The 21741-nt window shown below is 37.5% G+C and overlaps 1 protein-coding gene across 1 annotated transcript in view; it reads left to right on the forward strand.

The window, feature by feature from the left end:
* The window catches only part of atp8b5b (ATPase phospholipid transporting 8B5b), a 34758-nt gene extending 13731 nt beyond the window's left edge, over nt 1-21027 (forward strand). Inside the window, exons 15-28 of the mRNA XM_022681119.2 lie at nt 1220-1385; nt 2443-2631; nt 2750-2865; nt 4397-4561; nt 4672-4783; nt 4889-4994; nt 7762-7903; nt 8802-8985; nt 10222-10445; nt 10605-10688; nt 11972-12217; nt 13627-13765; nt 14234-14364; nt 19181-21027. Coding sequence (XP_022536840.2) covers nt 1220-1385; nt 2443-2631; nt 2750-2865; nt 4397-4561; nt 4672-4783; nt 4889-4994; nt 7762-7903; nt 8802-8985; nt 10222-10445; nt 10605-10688; nt 11972-12217; nt 13627-13765; nt 14234-14364; nt 19181-19438 — 2262 coding nt within the window. The 3' untranslated portion in view covers nt 19439-21027. The remainder of the gene's footprint in view (nt 1-1219; nt 1386-2442; nt 2632-2749; nt 2866-4396; nt 4562-4671; nt 4784-4888; nt 4995-7761; nt 7904-8801; nt 8986-10221; nt 10446-10604; nt 10689-11971; nt 12218-13626; nt 13766-14233; nt 14365-19180) is intronic.
* The last annotated feature ends 714 nt before the right edge of the window (nt 21028-21741 follow it).

Below are 21741 nucleotides of genomic sequence, written 5' to 3' on the forward strand. Positions count from 1 at the left end.
TGTTTGTTTGTGAACCGTTCGTATGCTGCAATGATAGAAATACACTAGAAACTGCTGAATAAACCTTGTGTGGTGTCCTGGCAACCACTTGGTAACACTGGAGCATCCACCTTGTCATTGTGTACCATAGCAACCGCCATAGTAGTAAATGTAGTTCAAATTGTTTTACTTGTGCACCTTTCATAGAATGTTACTGGTTATGTTATGTTGCGGCACTCCAGTAGCCAGTTTGCCACTCCCAAGCAACCACCCAAGACATCATGACAACCACTTGTTGTGGTGGGATCATGATATCAGAACTGCCACAGCAATGAATAGGGTGCAATTTTGTTTGTTTGTTAACCCTTCTTATGCGACAATGATAGAAATACACTAGTAACACCCAACAAACCTGGTGTGGTATCCCAGCAACCACTTATCCCAGTAACACCGGAGCATCCATGTGAGACACCATAACAAACACCTGTTATTGTAGAGTCATTAGGTACCATAGCATTTAGTAGTTGTTAGCATAGCTGGAAATACAGCTTATTAATTTGCTTGTGCATGCTTATATGTTTCAATAATATAAATATGCGAGTAGCATTTGACTGACCACTTGCAATACCACAGTAGCCACATGGCAACACCCTAGCAACCACCGAATGCATTATAAAACCATTTGCTATGGTGGAGTCACCATACCAGAAATGGCACAGCAATAAATAGTGCACACATTTATTTATTTGTTAACTATTCATATGCTACAATGATACAAATACACTAGTAACACCCAATAAACCTTGTGTGGTATCCTAGCAAACACTTGGTAACACCTGAGCATGCACCTGAGACAGTTAGTAATTAGTAGGTATTAGCATAGTCGTTAATACAGGTTATTGCTTTTCTTTTCCACTCTAATATGTTGCAATAATACAAATACACTACTAGCACTTAACCAACCTCATGCCGTACCACAGCAGCCACTTGGCAATACCCAAGCAACCACCCAAGAAGACACCATAACAACCATCTCTTATGGTGTTGGCATAGCATAGAAATGAATTGGGTGCATTTTTTTTGTTTAGCCACACTTTGTATGCTAGTAACACCCCACCAACCACCTGAAATACCATAACAACCACCTCCCAGCTTATCTCAATAGCATTAAGAGATGTTAAAAGCTGTGTGAAATCTTTATTTTGCACTTAATCACACTGTATATGTCTATAACCTGTAGAAGACAGAAAAGGTGGACTTCTCGTGGAACTCGCTGGCGGACCCCAAGTTCAGTTTTCATGATCATGCTCTGGTGGAGGCAGTGAAGCAGGGCTCCACGGAGGTTCATGCTTTCTTCAGGCTGCTGGCACTGTGCCACACTGTGATGCCAGAGGAGAAGACTGTGGGTAAGTGAGAGACAATCTGTGCCATGCCTACAAAGCTGTTTAAAGTTACTTTATTTCAGTAATTCAGTTCAAAACGTGAAACTCATATATTATATAGATGTATTAAACACAGAGTGATCTATTTTAAGCGTTAATTTATTTTATTGTTGATGATTATGGCTTACAGCCAATGAAAACCAAACCAAAACTCATTGTCTGAGAAAATAACAATTTTATATAGACCAATTGGTACTTTTGGCAGTGTGCCAAGTCCTGCTGGAAAATGAAATCTGCATCTACATAAAAGTTGTCAGTAGCAGAGGGAAGCATGAAGTGCTGTAAGACTTTAGACTTGATAATAAAACACAGTGGATCAACACCAGCAGATGACATGACTCTCCAAACCATCACTGATTGGAGGAAACTTCACACTAGACCTCAAACAGCTTGAACTGTGTGTTTCTCCACTCTTCCTCCAGACTCTGGTCCCTTGATTTAAAAATGAAATGTAAAATTTAAAATTATGATCAGTGATGGTTTGGAGAGACATGTCATCTGCTGGTGTTGATCCACTGTGTTTTTTTTTTATCAAGTTTAAAGTCAGTGCAGTTTTGTTTTCCCACAAAATCTTACAGCACGTCATATTTTACAGCTTCCTGTGCTGATAACTTCCCTCTGGAGGTGCAGGGATATGAGACAAATATTCAATTCCATTTTTAGGTGGGCCTAGGTCTGTCTGTCGTAATAGTCGAGAGCAGTAATGAATAAATAAAACGCTTTTCTAGACACCCAAGAAGTGGCAGCCAATTGCATACAGCATATTCTTAACCAGAAACCACTGTCCACCTGGAGGAAAGCATTGTGGCAATCCATATCTGGGCAAACAGAGATACATAAATTCATACTTACACCCACATTTATACACAGCCATTTGGACCATTTAGAGTATCAAATTTACCTGATGTCCATTTTTTTGGACTGGAAACTAGAAAGAGATACCGAGGAGAACTTGGAAACTGCACCCAAGACTCCAGTGCTGGAGTAAATATAGTGAACAGTATTTGTTGGTTCTCTACAGGTAACCTGTACTATCAGGCCCAGTCTCCTGATGAGGGCGCTCTGGTGACGGCGGCTCGTAATTTCGGATTCGTGTTTCGTTCCCGAACTCCTGAGACCATTTCTGTAGTGGAGATGGGGACCAACACCACGTACGAGCTGCTGGCAGTGCTGGACTTCAACAACGTCCGCAAGAGGATGTCTGTAATTGGTGAGGATCCTGGATCTTCTGTACGGTTAAATATAATCTGGGAGATCTATTAAGTTAAGCTGTATTGAACGCATACTCCAAAACATTCAGTAAATGTGTGGCTCTGAATGTGTTTCAGTCAGGAGTCAAGAAGGCAGGCTGACTCTGTACTGTAAAGGTGCAGATACCATCATCTACGAGAGGCTCCACCCCTCCTGCTCCAAACTTATGGAAGTCACCACTGAGCACCTCAATGTGAGTGTATACTTTTGCCACATGCCTAAAGAAATAGTCTAATAGATGTCTAGGTAGGTTGGTTGGTTGGTTGGTAGGTAGGTAGATAGAAGGGTAGATTGGCTGGTTGGTCGGTAGGTAGGTAGGTAGGTAGGTAGATAGGTAGGTTGGTTGGTTGGTAGATAGGTAGGTTGGTCAGTAGGTAGGTAGGTAGGTAGGTAGGTAGATAGGTAGGTTGGTTGGTTGGTTGGTGAGTAGGTAGGTAGGTAGGTAGGTAGATAGGTAGGTTGGTTGGTTGGTTGGTCAGTAGGTAGGCAGGTAGATAGGTAAGTTGGTTGGTTGGTCGGTAGGTAGGTAGATAGGTAAGTAGGTTGGTTGGTTGGTAGGTAGTTGAGTAGATTGCTTGGTTGGTCGGAAGGTAGATAGGTTGGTTGGTCAGTAGGTACATAGATAGGAAGGTTGGCTGGTTGGTCGGTAGGTAGGTAGGTAGATAGGTAGGTTGGTTGGTGGGTTGGTTGGTCAGTAGGTAGGTAGGTAGATAGGTAGGTAGGTTGGTTGGTTGGTTGGTAGAAAGGTAGGTTGGTTGGTTGGTTGGTTGGTTGGTCAGTAGGTAGGTAGGTAGGTAGGTAGGTAGATAGGTAGGTTGGCTGGTTGGTCAGTAGGTAGGTAGGTTGGTTGGTTGGTAGGTAGGTAGGTAGATAGGTTGGTTGGTAGGTAGCTAGGTAGGTAGGTAGTTTGGTAGGTGGGTTAGTTAGCTGGTAGGTAGGTAGGTAGGTAGGTAGGTAGGTGGGTTAGTTAGTTGGTAGGTAGCTAGGTAGATTCGTGGGTAGGTTGGTTGGTTGGTATGTTGGTTGGTCCGTAGGAGGGTAGGTATGTAGTTTGGTAGATAGGTTAGTTAGTTGGTAGGTAGCTAGGTAGTTTGGTGGGTAGGTTGGTCGGTTGGTTGGTTGGTCCGTAGGAGGGTAGGTAGGTAGTTTGGTAGGTAGGTTAGTTAGTTGGTAGGTAGCTAGGTAGTTTGGTGGGTAGGTAGGTTGGTTGGTTGGTCGGTAGGTAGGTAGGTAGGTAGATAGGTAGGTAGGTAGGTAGGTAGGTAGGTAGAGAAGTAAGTAGAGAGGTAGGTTAGTTATTGATCCCAAAGGGAATTTCTAGACCAGATAAGTTGAACAGTCTTATGGCCTGAGGAACAAAATACTTGGACTAGTCTTGGACTAGACCAAAATTTAATTTTTTTTTTCTGTGGTGTGGGTCTAGGCTTAATCCCTGTCCTGGAAACTGTGTCTCATAGTGTATAACAGCTGATTTTGGATTTTTTGGATTTTAAAACAGAAATAGGAGTCTATCAGCACCTGCATTGGTGTAGCATAGTGGATAACAATGCTGCCTTTCTGTGGTAGCTTCAAACCACACAAATTTAGGCTCCTCTGGATTGGGTCACTAGCCAAATTGTCAAATTGAAATTGTCATCAATTCTATAGAACTGAAATTGATAAACCTTTCTTTATGTACACTATACTGTATAATGCATAGCATTGAATACTATGTGTGTGTATAGGAGTATGCTGGTGAAGGTTTGCGGACTCTAGCTCTGGCCTATAAGGACTTGGATGAAGCCGAGTTTCAGGCGTGGAGAGAGCGCCACCATGAGGCCAGCACTGCTCTGGAGGAGCGGGAGGAAAAACTGGACGCCATCTATGAAGAAATCGAGACTGATCTTCTGGTAAAATGATTCAAATTTTTGAGTGTTTTTATTGAGTTTCTTGCTTTATGAATGCATAATGTGTCTCCAGATTCTGATTGGTTCTGGATTGTGTTTCTGCGTGTGAACAGCTTTTAGGGGCGACCGCGGTGGAGGATAAGCTGCAGGATGGCGTTCCTCAGACCATCGAGCAGCTCTCCAAAGCGGACATCAAGATCTGGGTCCTGACTGGAGATAAGCAGGGTCTGCTGGTTCACAGTCTTTAATGAAGATGATGTTTAGATTGTGTTTAGATGGTGCTCTTTGTTTGGTTTTTCCATGTTTATATTGATGTTTTGATTGGTGCAGAGACGGCAGAGAACATCGGATATTCCTGTAACATGCTGAGGGAGGAGATGACGGAGGTGTTCGTCGTAGCGGCTGATACAGCAGAGGGCGTGAGGGAGGAGCTAGTGTGAGTATCTGGACTTAAAGGAGAACTCCGGTATAATGTAAAATTTGCCCTGATAAATCGATTTTTCCACCGTTATCCAGCTCAAAGTAGCTCCACACTTCCTTGCTAGAATCTCGGAGAGCCCTGACATTTAAAACTAGGCATTAATAACTTAAAAAGTGCACGAGAAGCTTATTAAAAAACACTGCTACGCTATGTGGAGTCTATGGCTGTGACCGAAATGTCTTATTTCCTATTCCTATTTACTAGTTAGGGCACTATTGAGTATTTCAGCCATTTTTCTTTGAGTGTCCGAATCGAAAGGGGGAATTCGAACGTGATTTTGAGGGCACTAAAAACTCCCATAATGCATCTTGATTTATAGTAAACATCGCTGCTTACTAAGCGAGCTAAATGTGTCTCAAAATGCATCGGGATCTCGCAACTAAGCAACAGACAGCCGAAGAAATGGAGCGGACGGCGAGCCATTAGGGTTGCCAGATTGTTACAGTGGGATGCAGACAAAACCAATTCACTGCGTAAAACGTGTTTCAAATCCGCCAAAATACTGAGAAAACCCAAACCCAAACAGCTGATGTTTATCATAATAACAATATTATAGAGTTTATTCCAACATGATCTTAACTAAAAGACATTAAAAATCTTAAATATCACTAATTACAAAAAACGATATTTAAATGACTTTATCTGCATGTTTGTATTATGTGTTTTGTGCCTTGTATCATTGGACACACAAACCAAAAAAAAGTAAATACAGTACATAAAAATAATCTTGCAATCAATGAAAGAAATACTCGAACATATGAACATAAACACAGCTTAAATTTTCATCAGCAGGACTAAAAGCTCTGTCTCTGCAGGGTTAGATATCTAACTACAACACTGATGAGTTCAATTTCCAAACTTCTAACACATGGTAGTTTTGTTCTTCCGTCAAATCCCAGCGTTTCCTCCAGAAAAATAACTCGACATTTGGCATGAAACCACCCAATCTGGCAACAGTGTGAGCAGGTGTTGCTGTTAATTTCAGGTTTTCTTCATGTAGTTCAATAATGTGAGGATTATCTTTTAAACAGCGTAAATATAACAGGCAGATAAATGACGTCATGATCAGCTCAGAGCTTCACTAACTTTAATTTAGAGCTCAGTTCAGTGTGTTTATGGAGTTTTTTAAACACGGCTCAACCCACCCTCTCCCACCTGTGTGTGTTTATGCGGCCGGTACTGGCGCATGATAATGATGAATTAGTGTCCGAATTCGCTCGTTTTATCACTAATTAGTGAACTACATAGTGTCTTCCTAAAAAGCGCAACACTAATGAGGGAGTAGGGATGTAAACAGCAGTTTTTAATAAGGTTCTTGTGCACTTTTTAAGTTATTAATGCCTTGTTTTAAATGTTCTCCATCTAAAGGAAACTGGAAAACTCTTCACATAACCAAGCCCCGCCTCCAGCCCCGCCTCCATTGCAAATTATGAAAGAAACCCATGTGATGCATTTTAAAATCAGACGCCAATGATTAATGACTAAAGGCCCGTTTTAGTAATGTTAGTGATCTATAGGTGAGCCCTAAACTGCACCGCTCCCCTCGATTTAGGGCATATCAGTGTGTCTTTGCTATCATAACAATGGGAAAAGTACACCTCTCACGTCTCAAAGCACACAAAAGGCATGCACTAATTAAATAAATAAATAAATCAGTGTGTCACTTGCTCATCATCACCCCTTTTAAGAGCCAGGTGTGCTCTGACTTTTTATCGGATTGTTGTTTTAAGGTTGCAGTGCTTCTGCGCTTTTCTCAGCAGAGGAAACTGACCTTATGTTATTTAGTATTCTGTTTTTTGTTGATGTAAAAGTTGGGTTTGTGCACTGCTGTGTGTACATGTGTGTAACAAGAAGTTGTTGACAAGATGGCAATGAACGTCTGACTGTTGACTGTCTCTGTCTAGGTTGTATTCAGTATTTAGTGGTGCACCTGTGTTCTCTGTTGCCAAGGTAGCAATACTCCAGAATTTTACCTGAACACAACTCATTTCCAGACCACCACACCTATTGGCGTAGATATATTCAGAAGCACTGTTGCTATTTAACCCCTGTGTGGTGTTCGGGTCTGTGGGATCCGTTTTCATTTTTCATCAAATGATACTAAAAAAATATTTTTTCTTACTCAAACTCATTGGCATTGGCTCATTTTTTGTGAAAAACATATATCAAAACACATTTTCGATAAACACACAATGTACACCCCCCCCCCCCCCCCCCTACACATTTATATTATATACATTATGTTTGGCCAAGGGCTAATAAACATTGCTTCATTTTTTGTAAATTTGAAACTAAACAAATTTTCTACTCATATCTTGAGTTTAAATCATTTTCTTTTACATTTTATTAAACAACTTATAAAAAAAAAAGTGTAGCACTTTTTGAAAGAAATGTAACATAAGAAAGGTAAAGGGCAAATATTAACCATGTAAGCTGTTTATATTGCTTGCAATTTAGGTGAAGCAAGCAATGTGTAAAGCATTTTAATGTAAAATTGCTTAATTTTGCTGAATTAAATACAAGTAACAAAGTAAACAAGTAACAAAAATATGAACACCACACAAGGGTTAAATGATGCAGGTGGAAGGCGTGAAAATAGACAATGTTTCACAATGTGTAAGATAGGCCACTACAACCTGTCAATGCTTACTTTGTCACTTATTTACACCCCCTGCTAAAGTTAAGATCATGAATGGGCATTTTCACTATCTGAATCCTTCAGGAACGCCAGAAAAAAGATGTGTCCTGGCTCTCCAGACGAGGCTCCCTTCCAGAAGAGCAGGTTCGGGAGTAAAAAGCCCAAGCTGGTGCTGGATGAGAAGGCAGATGGAGAGTTCGGCCTGGTGATAAATGGACACAGCCTGGTGAGCAATGCTTTGGTGTTTGGTCTGGAATGTAACTTTAATCGATTACAAGCTAGGATTCTCTACAGCCACAACTCAGCCACAACTTTCTCAACTGTTTCTATCTGTACTCTAACTGGTTATGTTTGCATGCATGCATTCATGCACAGGCTAAGAAAAATGAAAGAAATCAGAATAAGTGTATACATGCTCTTAAAAAAATCAGATTACTTATCTAAAATCCAGTTTTTAGTGCATGTATACACTTACCCTGATTTCTTTCGGATTATACATTCTGTGAATGCATACGAACGTAACCATATAGATCACAGAACAAAAAAAAAAACAACTCTTGCCAAATAAAAAAATGCTTGAGAAGATTATTTAAGAAATACAAATACTAAAGAGAGCTAAAATCCAGCCCTATTTATCAGATTTTTAAAAAATTTAATTACTAGGACTCTAATCTGATCTATGAAACTGGAGTGTGCTGCTTACATGACCACTTAAATAATCAGATAATAAGTTAAAATCTGATTAGGATTAGATCATTAAGTGCATGTTTTAAGTCAACCCATTGATGGCCTGTTTTTTTAGACCTATTAGGCAGCGAGTGACCAATCAAAAGTATGAATAAAAAGTGTAAGAATTATAATCATTTTAGCTTGAACCAACTTGTGATGTTCTAGATAATGATTGGGTTGGAACATCTCCTAGTACACACTGGTCCAAAGAAGGCCTGGTTAATTCTCATGAAGCATTTACATGTATTGTGGAGTTCATGTTTTAATGAAACTCAGAGCTGTTTTGGTGGCACAGAGAGCAGAACCTAGATTTGCTGAACATTAGGTTTGGAACATTAGTGCTGTGGTTTTAATGTTATGGCTGATCGGTTTGTGTATGTGGTATCTCTCTCCAGTCGTATGGTCTTCAGAAGGATCTTCAGCTGGAGCTGTTGAGGACGGCCTGTATGTGTCAGACGGTGATATGCTGCAGGGTCACGCCCCTTCAGAAAGCTCAGGTGGTGGAACTGGTGAAGAAGTATAAGAAAGCCGTCACCCTCGCCATCGGAGACGGAGCCAATGATGTCAGCATGATCAAAGGTGGGCGTGGCTATTTTCACTGTCTGTCAAACTCAAGTCAAACTCATGTTTCATGACTTCCAGATTACTAAAAAAAATGTTATTTAGTTGTATTATTTTCTCATCCTATCAATGACTTTATTACTGCAGTTCTTCGCCTGGCAGACTAATTCAAATTCTTCTCTTCTCTGCTGAAACTGAGACTCAGTCCTTAATCATGTTAATCTGAGCTAAAGGCTAAAGCTGTTGTTTCCATGTGGGTCAGCCAGCCATCTTCCTGTAGCAGTTTTCTCCAGTTTCAAAGAGTTGAAGGTGTAGGAAACAGTACTCACGGCTCTCTGGCTGAAATTGCAAAAATATATATTTATTATTTATTTCCAAAGCTTATTTTATTTATATATTTAAATTGAACAGATGAAGCTGTTAAACAATGAATAGTTTGCTAAAAGTGTCCACTCTTGTTTTAAAACAACATGTGTTTTTTTAACAATATACTTAAAAAAAAAAGAAATAATATATATATATATATATATATATATATATATATATATATATATATATATATATATATATATATATATATATATATATATATATATATTCAGTTTTTAGTTTGTTTGTTTTACTTAAAGGCACTGTCAGTTTACTGCACAATTTTGTACAATGGATTTTGTACAATTTCCAGTTATTGACTGGAACTGAAGTGGAAAAATGGGAGTGTTCTAAGATTTTTGACCAGTAGTGTATATCAACTACACTGTATGGACACAAGTTATGGGACACCTGCTCATCCACCCACTGTTTCTTCTGGAATTAAGGGTATTAAAAAGGGTTGATCCTGAGAGAAGACGGGATTTCTAGATTTCTACTAGATTGTGGAGCACAACAAGAAAAGAGACAAGAAAATAGCATTAGGCAGGTCAGGATGTTGGATAATCAGTGGGCTTTTATTTCTAACATGTTTATCTGCTCCAGAGCGCCCTATTCTATTGCCAATACTTCTCTAAAGGGACAAGACAAACGGTTCAGACAAGTGTGTGCACTTGCACACCTGTGTCAGCAATGGGTGCAAATTAAAGTAGTTGAATAATATATTCATTAGGAGACAGATTGTCCACACACTTTTGAACATCTATTGTACTGTATATGAGTATACAAGGATCGTCCAAATGATCCATAGAAAATGTTTCCTTTTATATGTACATTTTTTTTAATGATTCTTGCTCACTGTTTCTTTTTCTCTCTCTTTTTCTCTAGCTGCCCATATTGGAGTGGGTATCAGTGGTCAGGAGGGCATGCAGGCTGTTCTGTCCAGCGATTACTCCTTCGCTCAGTTCCGGTACCTACAGCGCCTCCTGCTGGTCCACGGGCGATGGTCTTATCTGCGCATGTGCAAGTTCCTGCGATACTTCTTCTATAAAAACTTCAGCTTTACGTTTATCCACTTCTGGTACGGCTTCTTCTGCGGCTTTTCTGCTCAGGTGATGTTTTACTTTTTTTAAATACTCACCACATGTATTTTATGCAACTTAAAAAAAAATGCTATTCTGTTATACATTTGAAGTCACTGTTTTTGAGAAGCAACAACACATTCTGTACTAATTCCATTTAAATGTTCTGTCGTTGTGTTGTTGAAACAGACGGTGTATGATGAATGGTTTATCACGATGTATAACCTGGTGTACACGGCGCTGCCCGTCATCGGCCTCAGTCTCTTCGATCAGGTTTGTGCTTCCGATCAATTATTTACTTATAATAGACAGAATAATCCCTGTATACACTGACATACCAAAAGCAGATCCCACTGAAAAAAAAATAAAAGCGAGCACTTAAAAATGAGGAGTTTCTTTGATTTTACCAAGTTGAAATCCTCTGGAATATAATCAAGAGGAAGATGGATGATCACAAGCCATCAAACCAAACTGAACTGCTTGAATTTTTGCACCAGGAGTAAAGGCATAAAGTTGTCCAAAAGCAGTGTGTAAGACTGGTGGAGGAGAACATGATGCCAAGATGCATAAAAACTGTGTTAAAAAACTGAAAAACTGTTTATTCCACCAAATATTGATTTCTAAACTTTGTATCTTTTCTGTTATTTCAGACATAAATCTAGACGTGCTCTAAATGATTAAATTTTGTTTGGGAATTTGAAAAAAATGTTGTCGGTAGTTTATAGAATGAAACAATAATGTTCATTTTATTCAAACAGAGAAACTTTTTTCCAAAGCTGTATATACTGAATCAAAATCCCTGTATTGTGATACATATTGTGAGTTTCTGCCAATAAACAGCCCTTGGTTTGTAATGATGGTGACTGGCAGCATCCTGTTAAAATTGTCTGTATGAACAAATCAATGACTCAAAATGATACCAGTCCTATATCCTGTGACATTTGGCATGTCTGTGTATGTGTATCTAACTGATAAATGTGATTAAACTCTGTATAAAGACGGGTTACACACTGCAAAAACATTGTTCTTAGTGAGTGAAATTAACTAGGTTTAAGGCAAAAGATCGTATTTTTTCTCTGATACATTTTTTTTGGTCTTACTAAGCATCATAAGTGTAAGATTGTTTTACTTCATTTAGAAATATGATCTTATTCAGTCTCACTTAGAATTTTCACCTTTTTTAAATTAATTCAGACTCAAAATAAGCACAAAAAGTTACTAGTCAAGTTATATTGATTCTTGTGTACAGATTTAAGCCACAAAATAAATAGTTTTTGCTTGATTTAAGCTGATTTTACTCATTTTGAAACTTTGTGATTGCTTATTTTAAAAAAAATCTTACTAAGAAAAATGTTCTCACCCCATTGGCAGATTTTTTTGCTTAATTTAAGCATTTATGTCTCAATTTATATATATTTTGTCTAGTTTTTGCCAATGGATTTTTTGCAGTGCATGTTGTAGATGTCAGTGTAAATACTGTATATATGTAAATATATATGTACATATACTGTGTATATGTACTGTATAAGTGTAGACTGTATGTGTTTAATACCCAGGATGTAAATGACCGCTGGAGTTTCCAGTACCCCCAGCTGTACTCCCCGGGTCAGCAGAACCAGTACTTCAGTATAAAGGCCTTTGGGAAGATCCTCCTGCACAGCTGCTACAGCTCCCTCATCCTCTTCTTCATCCCGTACGCCGCCATGCACGACACAGTGCGCGACGACGGGAAAGACATCGCCGATTACCAGTCCTTCGCCCTGCTCGCCCAGACCTGCCTGCTGATGGTCGTTAACCTGCAGGTGAGCCCAACACTACTATTAGTGCATCTCAAAAAACTACAATATCATTGAAAATGTACTTTATTTCAGTTATTCAGTTTAAAATGTAAAACCTTTACATTGTATAGGTGTTTATACAACAGTTAGTTCCGACCTCACAATCTGATCTGGTTGAGAAGTGTTTTAACTTTGCTGATATTTATGATAACAGTACAGCCTTCTTACACTAAATCTACACTCCACAGACACTTTGCCAAGTATTGGCATATACACACAAGACACTTTAGTATCATTGCCTCCAGCAGCAGCAGCAGCAGCATTAGCTTAGCACAGGCTAGCTCCCAGCCAAGGCTCGCTCACCCGATGCACTGGCTCGTCTTTTGTGGAAAAAAGAGAATAAAAAAAATCCATCAGTCACTGCGACCGCACTCTGACACCTAGAACGGTAACCAGCCAGGCTAGGCTAGCTAACCAACACCACCCATCAAACTGGCAGAAATGCTTGCAAACGCCCAGCTTATACATGAAGACGACTCTGCAGAGCAGGAGAGGTGGAGAGGGGTTATTTAACCCCTTTAACCCCCAATTTTAATATCAAGCTAACGTGTAAACCATACGCCATTTTGTAGTTACAGTTCTGTAACAGTTTACATGTTGTGGAACTACTTTAAGCATATTATTTATCAATTTTTAAGGGTCTTTTATGTTCTTGATTTATTTTGTAAAAAAAAAAAGCAATAGAACACTTGAGGTCGTGTGTTATCGCAGATGAACATCGCGGCTGTGATTTGCTCGTAGGCACAAGCCGAAGGCAATACAACTTCACAACTTCAATACAATTTCACACATGTAATCTATTTTAAGTGTTTATTTATTTTATTGGTGATGATTATGGCTTACAGACAATAAAAACCCAATAATCAGTGTCTCAGCCTGCTGGAAAATGAAATCCACATCTCTATAAAAGTCAGCAGAGGGAAAAATGAAGTGTTGTAAGATTTTCAGAAAAAAAACACACTGCACTGACTTTGGACTTAGCTATTAAGAGATATGTTATTATCTCTTAGGAACAGTGTTTTTTATTGTAACGTTCATCCCAGCATTCGTTCAAGAATAAAGTCCCAATTCCCGTGCTGTCTATGCTGCAAGTGGAAGAAGGTCAGATTGCGAGTGGAGATCTGCGCAAGCCCAGCAGCCAGAACACGCTGAGAAATCACGATTTTTGTGCATTATGGGTCCGAATGCTGCAAACTAATCATGAGGATTTTATCAGATTTTATCAGTGATGTAAAATATGTCTTTTGGTTGAAATGTATTTTAGTTTTGCTACATCCTTTTTAAACAGATGGGTCTTTATTACTAATTACCTGAGCTGTTGATATAAATGAATTGTGTTTTAATGAAGTGTACCTGCTGTGTGAATGTTGCAGCTGGGACTGGACACGTACTACTGGACAGCAGTCAATCATTTTTTCCTGTGGGGAAGTCTGTCTGTCTATTTTGCTGTTTCCTTCACCCTCTACAGCAACGGCATGTTCCTCATCTTCACCTCCTCCTTCCCCTTCATCGGTGAGTCATCACCCTATCACTCCCCACTCAGTGTGTGTGTGTGTGTGTGTGTTTGTGTGTAGTTAAATTAATTTGAATAGTGCTTTATGCATCATAATGTTGCAACAAACCAGCTTTATAGAAATTGAGAAATAGGAAAAATACGACAACTAAGAGCTTGGAGGACGAAACCTTCATAGGAACTGAGTCCCATGGGGGACCCATCTTCCTCTGGTCTAAAAAACACTTTAAACGACATTTAAAAGATGTTAACAATAAATAGTAATCATAATAATAGTAATGTGCACAATACAAAATTCTCCCATATATCGTCACTGACCAGTAAAGAAAATATATCTACAAGACATTAACTTTACTGGAGAGAAATAAAACCTTCTGAACTTTCAATGGACGTCAATGTAAAAATGACATTTTTAAAGTATTCATGCTGAATCTATGTGTGCGTGTGTGTGTGTGTGTGTGTATCAGGAACTGCGAGGAACTCTCTGAACCAGCCCAACGTCTGGCTGACCATCTTCCTGACCACCATCCTGTGTGTTCTGCCTGTAGTGGCCCTCAGATTTCTGCTCATCCAGCTCCGGCCCACCATTAACGACAAGGTACATTTAAAAAAAGAATTATTTTATGGTATAGTAAGAGCTGTTAGCTGTCCCTTTATTTATATTTGTGCAATATTCTGCCCTTTAATCCTCCTTTTCATCAGTGAGTGATGATGATGATAATAATAATAATAATAATAATAATAATAATAATAATGATGTGTAATATTAGTATGATCATGATAATGGTGATAGTGATAATGATTAAAATAATGAGCATTGGAATGATGATGATGATGATGATGATGATGATGATGATGATGATGATGATGGCAATGACAACACTGATGATACTGAAGATAAGGAGCATTAGGGTGATGATAATGGCAATTAAGATGAGCAAAAGAATGCTGATGTGTAGAATGGTGGTGATGTGATGGTGATGGTGATGATGAAGTTAAGAACATTGTTGATGACAGTGAAGATGGTGATGATGGTGGTAATGATGATGATTAAGATGAGCATCAGGATGACAGTGATGATGATGATGATGATGATGAGGTGGAGGAGGATAATTATAATGATGGTGGTGATGATGAAGGTAATAATGATAATGATGGTAATAAAGATAATGATGATATAGAGGATAATGATGATGATGGTGGTGATTATGGTTATGATGATGATGATGACAAGGATAATGTTTGTGATGGTAATGGTGATGATGGTGGTAGTGATGATGATGATGATGATAAAGGTAATAATGATAATGATGAATGTAGTAAAGATAATGATTGATAAAGAGGATAATGATGATGGTAATGGTGATGATAATGATAATGATGATGAAGGTAATGAAGATTATGATGATAAGGAGGATAATGATAATGAATGGTAATGATGATAATGATAATTAAGATGAGCATTATAATAATGATAATGGTAATAATAGTCATGATGATGATGATGATGAGGATAATGCTGAGCATTATATTAAAAGATGAGCATTAGAATGATGATAATGGTAGTAATGTGATAATAATGATGGTGATGGTGATTAAGATGATGAGCATCAGGATGACATATGATGATGACGAAGATGAAGACGATGATGGTGATGATGATAAGCATGATGGTGATAATGTGTGTGTGAGAGAATGTGTGAGAGTGAGAAAGTAAGAGTGAGTGAGAGAGAGATGTGTGGGAAGCGGTGGCGTGTGTGTTTGATATATCAGAATGCAGTGTTTGACACGCTCTGTGTGTGTGTGTGTGTGTGTGTGCGCGCACTCGCTGGGTGCTGATTCATATCAGCTGGGATATTTTTGGCGGCTGGCTGACTGCAGTCAGAGTCTCATGACCTGCACTCATTCACAACTACAGCCTCAGACACATTTACACACATTCTGAGCAGCATAGGCGTAGGAACCGGGGGGGATGGGTGGGACATGTCCCACCCAATATTAGAAACAGGTGGATTTGTCCCCCCCAAAAATGATATCAGTTCGCTCAGGTCAGCTGTACTATTAATGAGGAGACAGACCGGACCAATCACGGAGCCGGTTCAGGTATTAAGTCACGCCTCTCAGTAGAAACAGCCAATCAGTTTGCTGGTTTTGCGGCGCGCGGAGCAGAGGCAGTTTGCTGTTGGGGAAGCCCCGCCCCCTCGCTGTGAGATTTAGCAGCGGGATCGGGACGCAGCAGCTTCAGCTGATTTTAAAACAGATCTGGATATACGGAGATTTTTCTAAAAGAAAAGGTAACGATAGGCTAACCACGCAAACTGTGATGATATGTTTCTGATAGCTGGTTAAAAATACACGTCTCTGAATCAGCACACAGTTTAAACCCACTGTGATTAATAAACTGCAGCTGTGTTAGTGTGTAAGCTTATCTTCGGAATTAGCTAGATTGGGAGTCAGGGTTAAAGGAAAAAAATAAAATATATATGTAATGTTTCCCTGTACCTGATCAGCTAATCACTTTAATTTTCAAACTGTTTATTCATTTAGGATTACAGGACTTACTGTGAGCTATAATGAACGAAAATTGATTTAACTAACTAGTTATCTAGAAGCTGGATGTAGATGATCGCCAGAATTTCGTACAGTACTTTAAGTTGGTAGTTTAAAGCAGTTACTTAACTCCGATCACTGCCCTAAACTAGTGTTTTCCACCTGATCAGCTAATAAACAGTCATTTACTGAGTTTACCTGTTAAAAACCTTTAGCCCCTATATCCACCAGAGGAAGCTCTAGAATATGCAGAACAGTTTTAATATGCAGTAGAATATATAAGAACTGGGTTGAGAAACACTGCTGTAACGTGACTTCTGTTCATTTGTATTTCACAGTAAGACCACATATCCTGACGTTTATAAAAGTCTCTATGAAACGTAAAGTTACATTCTTTTACATAAAAGGACACCATCTTAAGAAGAGCTCTCAGTAGAAAAAAATAAAAGTGCAGGAGAAAATGTAAATATACAACAGAATTGACATGCCAATACATAATAATAATAATAATAATAATAATAATAATAATAATAATAATAATAATAATAACAATAATAATAATCTGTTATATTATTTTAAATATTAGGTGATAACTCAGACATTGCTTGCATAATTTTTCTAACAACAGTAGCTGTAATGTGGAGTAACATGTTTAGGTTGTAAAATCACCTTATAATAATAATTTACTTTTAATTAAAAGTAATTTCCACAAATGTTGTTCTAGGAAACTATTGGGTGGGCTTGGGTTCATATTGGCAAATGTGTCCCCCCCAATATCAAGCCCGCTCCTACGCCCTTGCTGAGCAGGATACACCGTTAAGATCATTCAGTAGATCAGTGTGTGTTCTGATCCACCATATCCACAACAATAGTGCTGCATAACCTGATCATTTACTGTTTATTCTGAAACCAAAGGTATTGATTTAAAAAAGAGAGCAAAAAGTGGATAGTTGAAATGTAAGAATAAGTTTATTGGGGGAAAATATACTGTAATTGAATGGAGGCTCTATTTTAGACCATGTTGGATCCACTATCCTGGATATAATATAATCTACACTGCAAAAAACTAAATCTTAGCAAGTGAAATTTTGTAAATTTAACCCTTGTGTGGTGTTCAGGTCTGTGGGCCCCTTTTTCATTTTTCATCAAATGATACTAAAAAAATATTTTTTCTAACTCAAACTCATTGGCATTGGCTCATTTTTTGGTGAAAAACATATATCAAAACACATTTTCAATAAACACACACTGTACACCCCCCCCCCCCCCCCCCCCAACCATTTATATTACATACAGTATGTTTGGCCAAGGGCTAATAAACATTGCTTCATTTGTAAATTTGGAACTAAACAAATTTTCTACTCATATCTTGAGTTTAATTCATTTTTTTTTACATTTTATTAAAAAACTAATAAAAAAAAGAGTAGCACTTTTTGAAAGAAATGTAACATAAGAAAGGTAAAGGGCAAATATTAACCATGTAAGCTGTTTATATTGCTTGCAATTTAGGTGAAGCAAGCATGTGTAAAGAATTTTAATGTAAAATTGCTTAATTTTGCTGAATTAAATACAAGTAACAAAGTAAACGAGTAACAAAAATATGAACACCACACAAGGGTTAAGGCATTACATCTTATTTTCTTCTCTGATAAGACTTTTTGTCTTTCTAAGCATTGGAAGTGTTAGATTTTTTAGCTATTTTTAGTTATTCTTACTTAGAATTCGTACCTGATTTTTAGTCATTTGAACTCAAAATAAGCAGCTATCAAGCAGCAATCAAGTTATCTGATTCTTGTTTCCAAAAACAGTGACTTTCTTGCTTGATTTATGTGTTTCTTCACTCATTTCAAAACTTTGCCATTGCTTTTTGTAAGAAATCTTACTAAGAAATTTGTGCTTACCCCATTGATTTTTTTGCTTAATATACATATATTTGTCTTAGTTTGCATATATTTTGTCTTGTTTTTGCCATTGGATTTTTTGCAGTGTAAGATTAAGATGGTTGGGTATGATGGAGGTTCTACAGCTTCTGTATGGATTCTGCAGCTCATTTACCTACAGATGTTGCTACAGCTGGACCTGTAGATCCTGTAGCTCTACACTCAACATAGGTTGAAGCTGAAACTGTAGCTGCAGCATCCCAGTTTCTTTTATAAATGCTGAGTTGTCGATAAATCTGGAGAATGAGCAGGACTATTTACATTATTTTAAAATGCTCTGCTTTGTAGATTAATACTAAAGTCATTCAAACTATGAAGAAAAACATATGGAATTATTTATTCAGTAAAAAAAAGTGTTAAACAAACCAGAATCTGTTTTATATTTTAGATTCTCAAAAGTAGGACTTCAGGCTTTCAGTTAACAGCTGTGCTGAACTCGTCAAGAGTTAATTACTTGAATTTCTTGCCTCTTAATAAAGTGTTTGAGAGCATCAGTTGTAAAGTAGTGAAGAGGTAGAGTTACAGGTATACAGTGAATAGCTCTATTTGAGTAATGTTCTAATCCAGATGAAAAGCAAGAACTACTCAACTAAATAAAGAACAAATGACTTTAAGAGAAAAAAAAGAAGAATTTCAAGAACTATGAAAGTATCCTCAAGTGCAGTCACTGCAAAGACCATCAAAAATGTTAGAATGATGAAATTGGCACTCATCAGGACCGCCTCAGGAAAGAAACGATGAGTTTGTTTAACACCTTTAAGTTACTACATAATTTCTTATGTGTTCCTTCATAGTCTGAATCACTTCTCTATTCGTTTTTGTGTATTTAAGTTTTGTCGCAGTCTGAGTTTGTTGTTATTGTATTACTGTTTATTCTCATCTCCTTTCTTTTCCTCTTTCCTCTTTATTCTGTTCTTTCTTTAGGTTCGCTACAAAGTGAGACAAGCCAAAGCCGTGCTACCTCCTCCTGTTCGCCGTTTCCCACGGCGACGCATCAGCACCCGTCGCTCTGGCTACGCCTTCTCTCACGCCCGCGGTTACGGCGACTTGGTAACTTCAGGACGTTTCCTGCGGAGGCCAGTAAAGAGCAGACCAGCGCTGTTCCCGTTAGCGGAGTCGCCTATAGCCGAAAATTCACCGCAGACCTACCGCAACATCGGAGAGGGGACGCCGAGCTCCTAGCAGCCCTGCCACCAGGGGGCGCTCTCAGGAACATTTACTGAACTGTACTTCTACGCCTACGTCTGTGAGCTCACGTCGTTTTACATCACATATAAGATTAGTGTGTTCACTATTTCACGAGGCTGTGTCACATCTACCAAACCTGAATGTATAGAAAATGATGATGAAACATAGAAATTGCAGAATTAAAAAATGGAGACAAAACTGTAAGTAACTAAATTCTTATATATTTTGGCCCCAAATGATAGAAAGCACAGCTTTGCAGAAGCAAAAAAAGAGAGATATACTGTGAAAAGCATATATGGTAAAAAAAAATCTATACAATCATAATTTATTTTTAGAATTTATTAAAGAATTATTTTAATCTATGCTCAAATAGCTTAAATATTGCATACTTCTGTGAGAGTGCCTTTTTAAAATGTATGGCAAAAATAGGAGCAAAAAGCACATCTTAAAAAAAACTGTACTATTTTATTTAACTAACAGAAACTACTTTGATTTTACTAATCTGCTAAATTGTTGATATTTTAATATTTAATGGTATTTTATGGTTTTGGCTGGATTGTACAGAACATGTTCAAAATATCATATAAATTAAAGTGGCTGAAAACTGAAAGCAGAAGCATTTCTGAGTGCAGAAGAATATGGATAAAATATAGTGTTTAATGGTATCAGCATGCTGAAAACTCTGACCCTGCTAAGCCTAATAATATATTCATTCTAAAAAACGGGGTGTCGGGTTTGAGTTCTTCTTCTGGACTTTTAACGCGTCTTTATATACTTACGCCACACGTACAGCCTCTAAAAGAGGATCCAGCTCAGTTTTACTGAATTCTAGTAACTGGTGGAGCAATGGAGACTTCAGAAGAGGAAACTTAGAAATCAGTAGCTCATTCACCCATAGTAAAACCAAAGAAACGAAAGAGTGAAGTTTCTGACTCAGTGCTCTCTCTCTCTCTCTCTCTCTCTCTCTCTCTCTCTCTCTCTCTGTGATTAAACATAACCTGGAATCAGATTTATCCACTCTGAAAGGAGACCACATCACACCCGCCCAGTTTAAAATGATTCTTCCGCATGCTCGGTGCAATTCTCACCAGAGAGGGAGCTAAATCCCAAAACTTACAGACATCAGCTTTAATTTTTAATCAGTTTTATTCCTTATCCAATATCCAGAATATTCTGTTAATTTTTTAATTGACAACTAATACAATTCTCCTATAAAATTACACTGTATTTAGTGTCAAATTTGCAATTTCTCACAGTTTATTATGCTATTGGGCGAACCTTTTCTTTTTATAAACTAACAAGGTGTCCAAGACTGCAGTTTGACACTCCTCTCTGGACACTGAAAACTGTAAGCTAAATCTACATCAGCTGACATGAGATTAGCTTTACTTTTAGTTTTTTTTATCCTTTTTTTTAAAGCTGATTGTTTAAACCTCTAGTGCCTTAATTTGGTTCAGTGTGTTTATAATTGTGTCTATAATTAAGGATCGACTTTAATGTGTTCAGTTGAAAGTGTTGTGTAATGTCATGTGTTTTTTTATGCTGATTAATGCCTTAATAAATGTTGTGAGATTGTAACATTATATGTTTTTTAAAGAATAATCTTTATTTTTTTCATATACTACTTCTCTGTAAAAAAAAAATACATTTTGATAATTGCGTACCACTTTAAAATAAGGCTCATTTATTTTATTGTTTATCAATGGTCATTAATTAGGTTGCAAATACTTTATAAACTATTAATAAGCAGTTACAACACATACATAGAAAAGGCAACAGTGGCCTGTTGTGTGTCAAATAATGATTCCACATTCGTTTATACTGTTAAACCTCAAATATTTTTGGATGCTTATCTTACTTTGTCTTTTGCTTCAGTCAGCAGTCATTAACATATCTGATAAAAAACACGTCTATTATTAACTTTAACTATTCAGATAAATCATTTATCCAATAATCATAATGTGGTGTATATTAACATAAAATAACATTAAATAATTGAACTGACTTATTTTATTACATATATTAATGCTGACTGATGGAAAACGTAGGATGTTTTAAGTGTTGTAAATAATAATAATAATAATAATAATAATAATTATTATTATTATTATTATTATTATTATTATTATTAATGGATTATAGAGTATTTACAACCTAGTTATTAACTATTAATACATTTTCTTATAGACTATTTATAAACCCTTCATAAAGGAGTCTTATGTTAAAGTAGTACCAATAAATGTAATATTTCTAAGCTTATTTTTGGATGCATTTTTCATTAATGACACCACAAACAG

Source organism: Astyanax mexicanus, chromosome 20, assembly GCF_023375975.1.
Source record: "Astyanax mexicanus isolate ESR-SI-001 chromosome 20, AstMex3_surface, whole genome shotgun sequence".
In the NCBI taxonomy this organism is placed as follows: Eukaryota; Metazoa; Chordata; class Actinopteri; order Characiformes; family Acestrorhamphidae; genus Astyanax; species Astyanax mexicanus.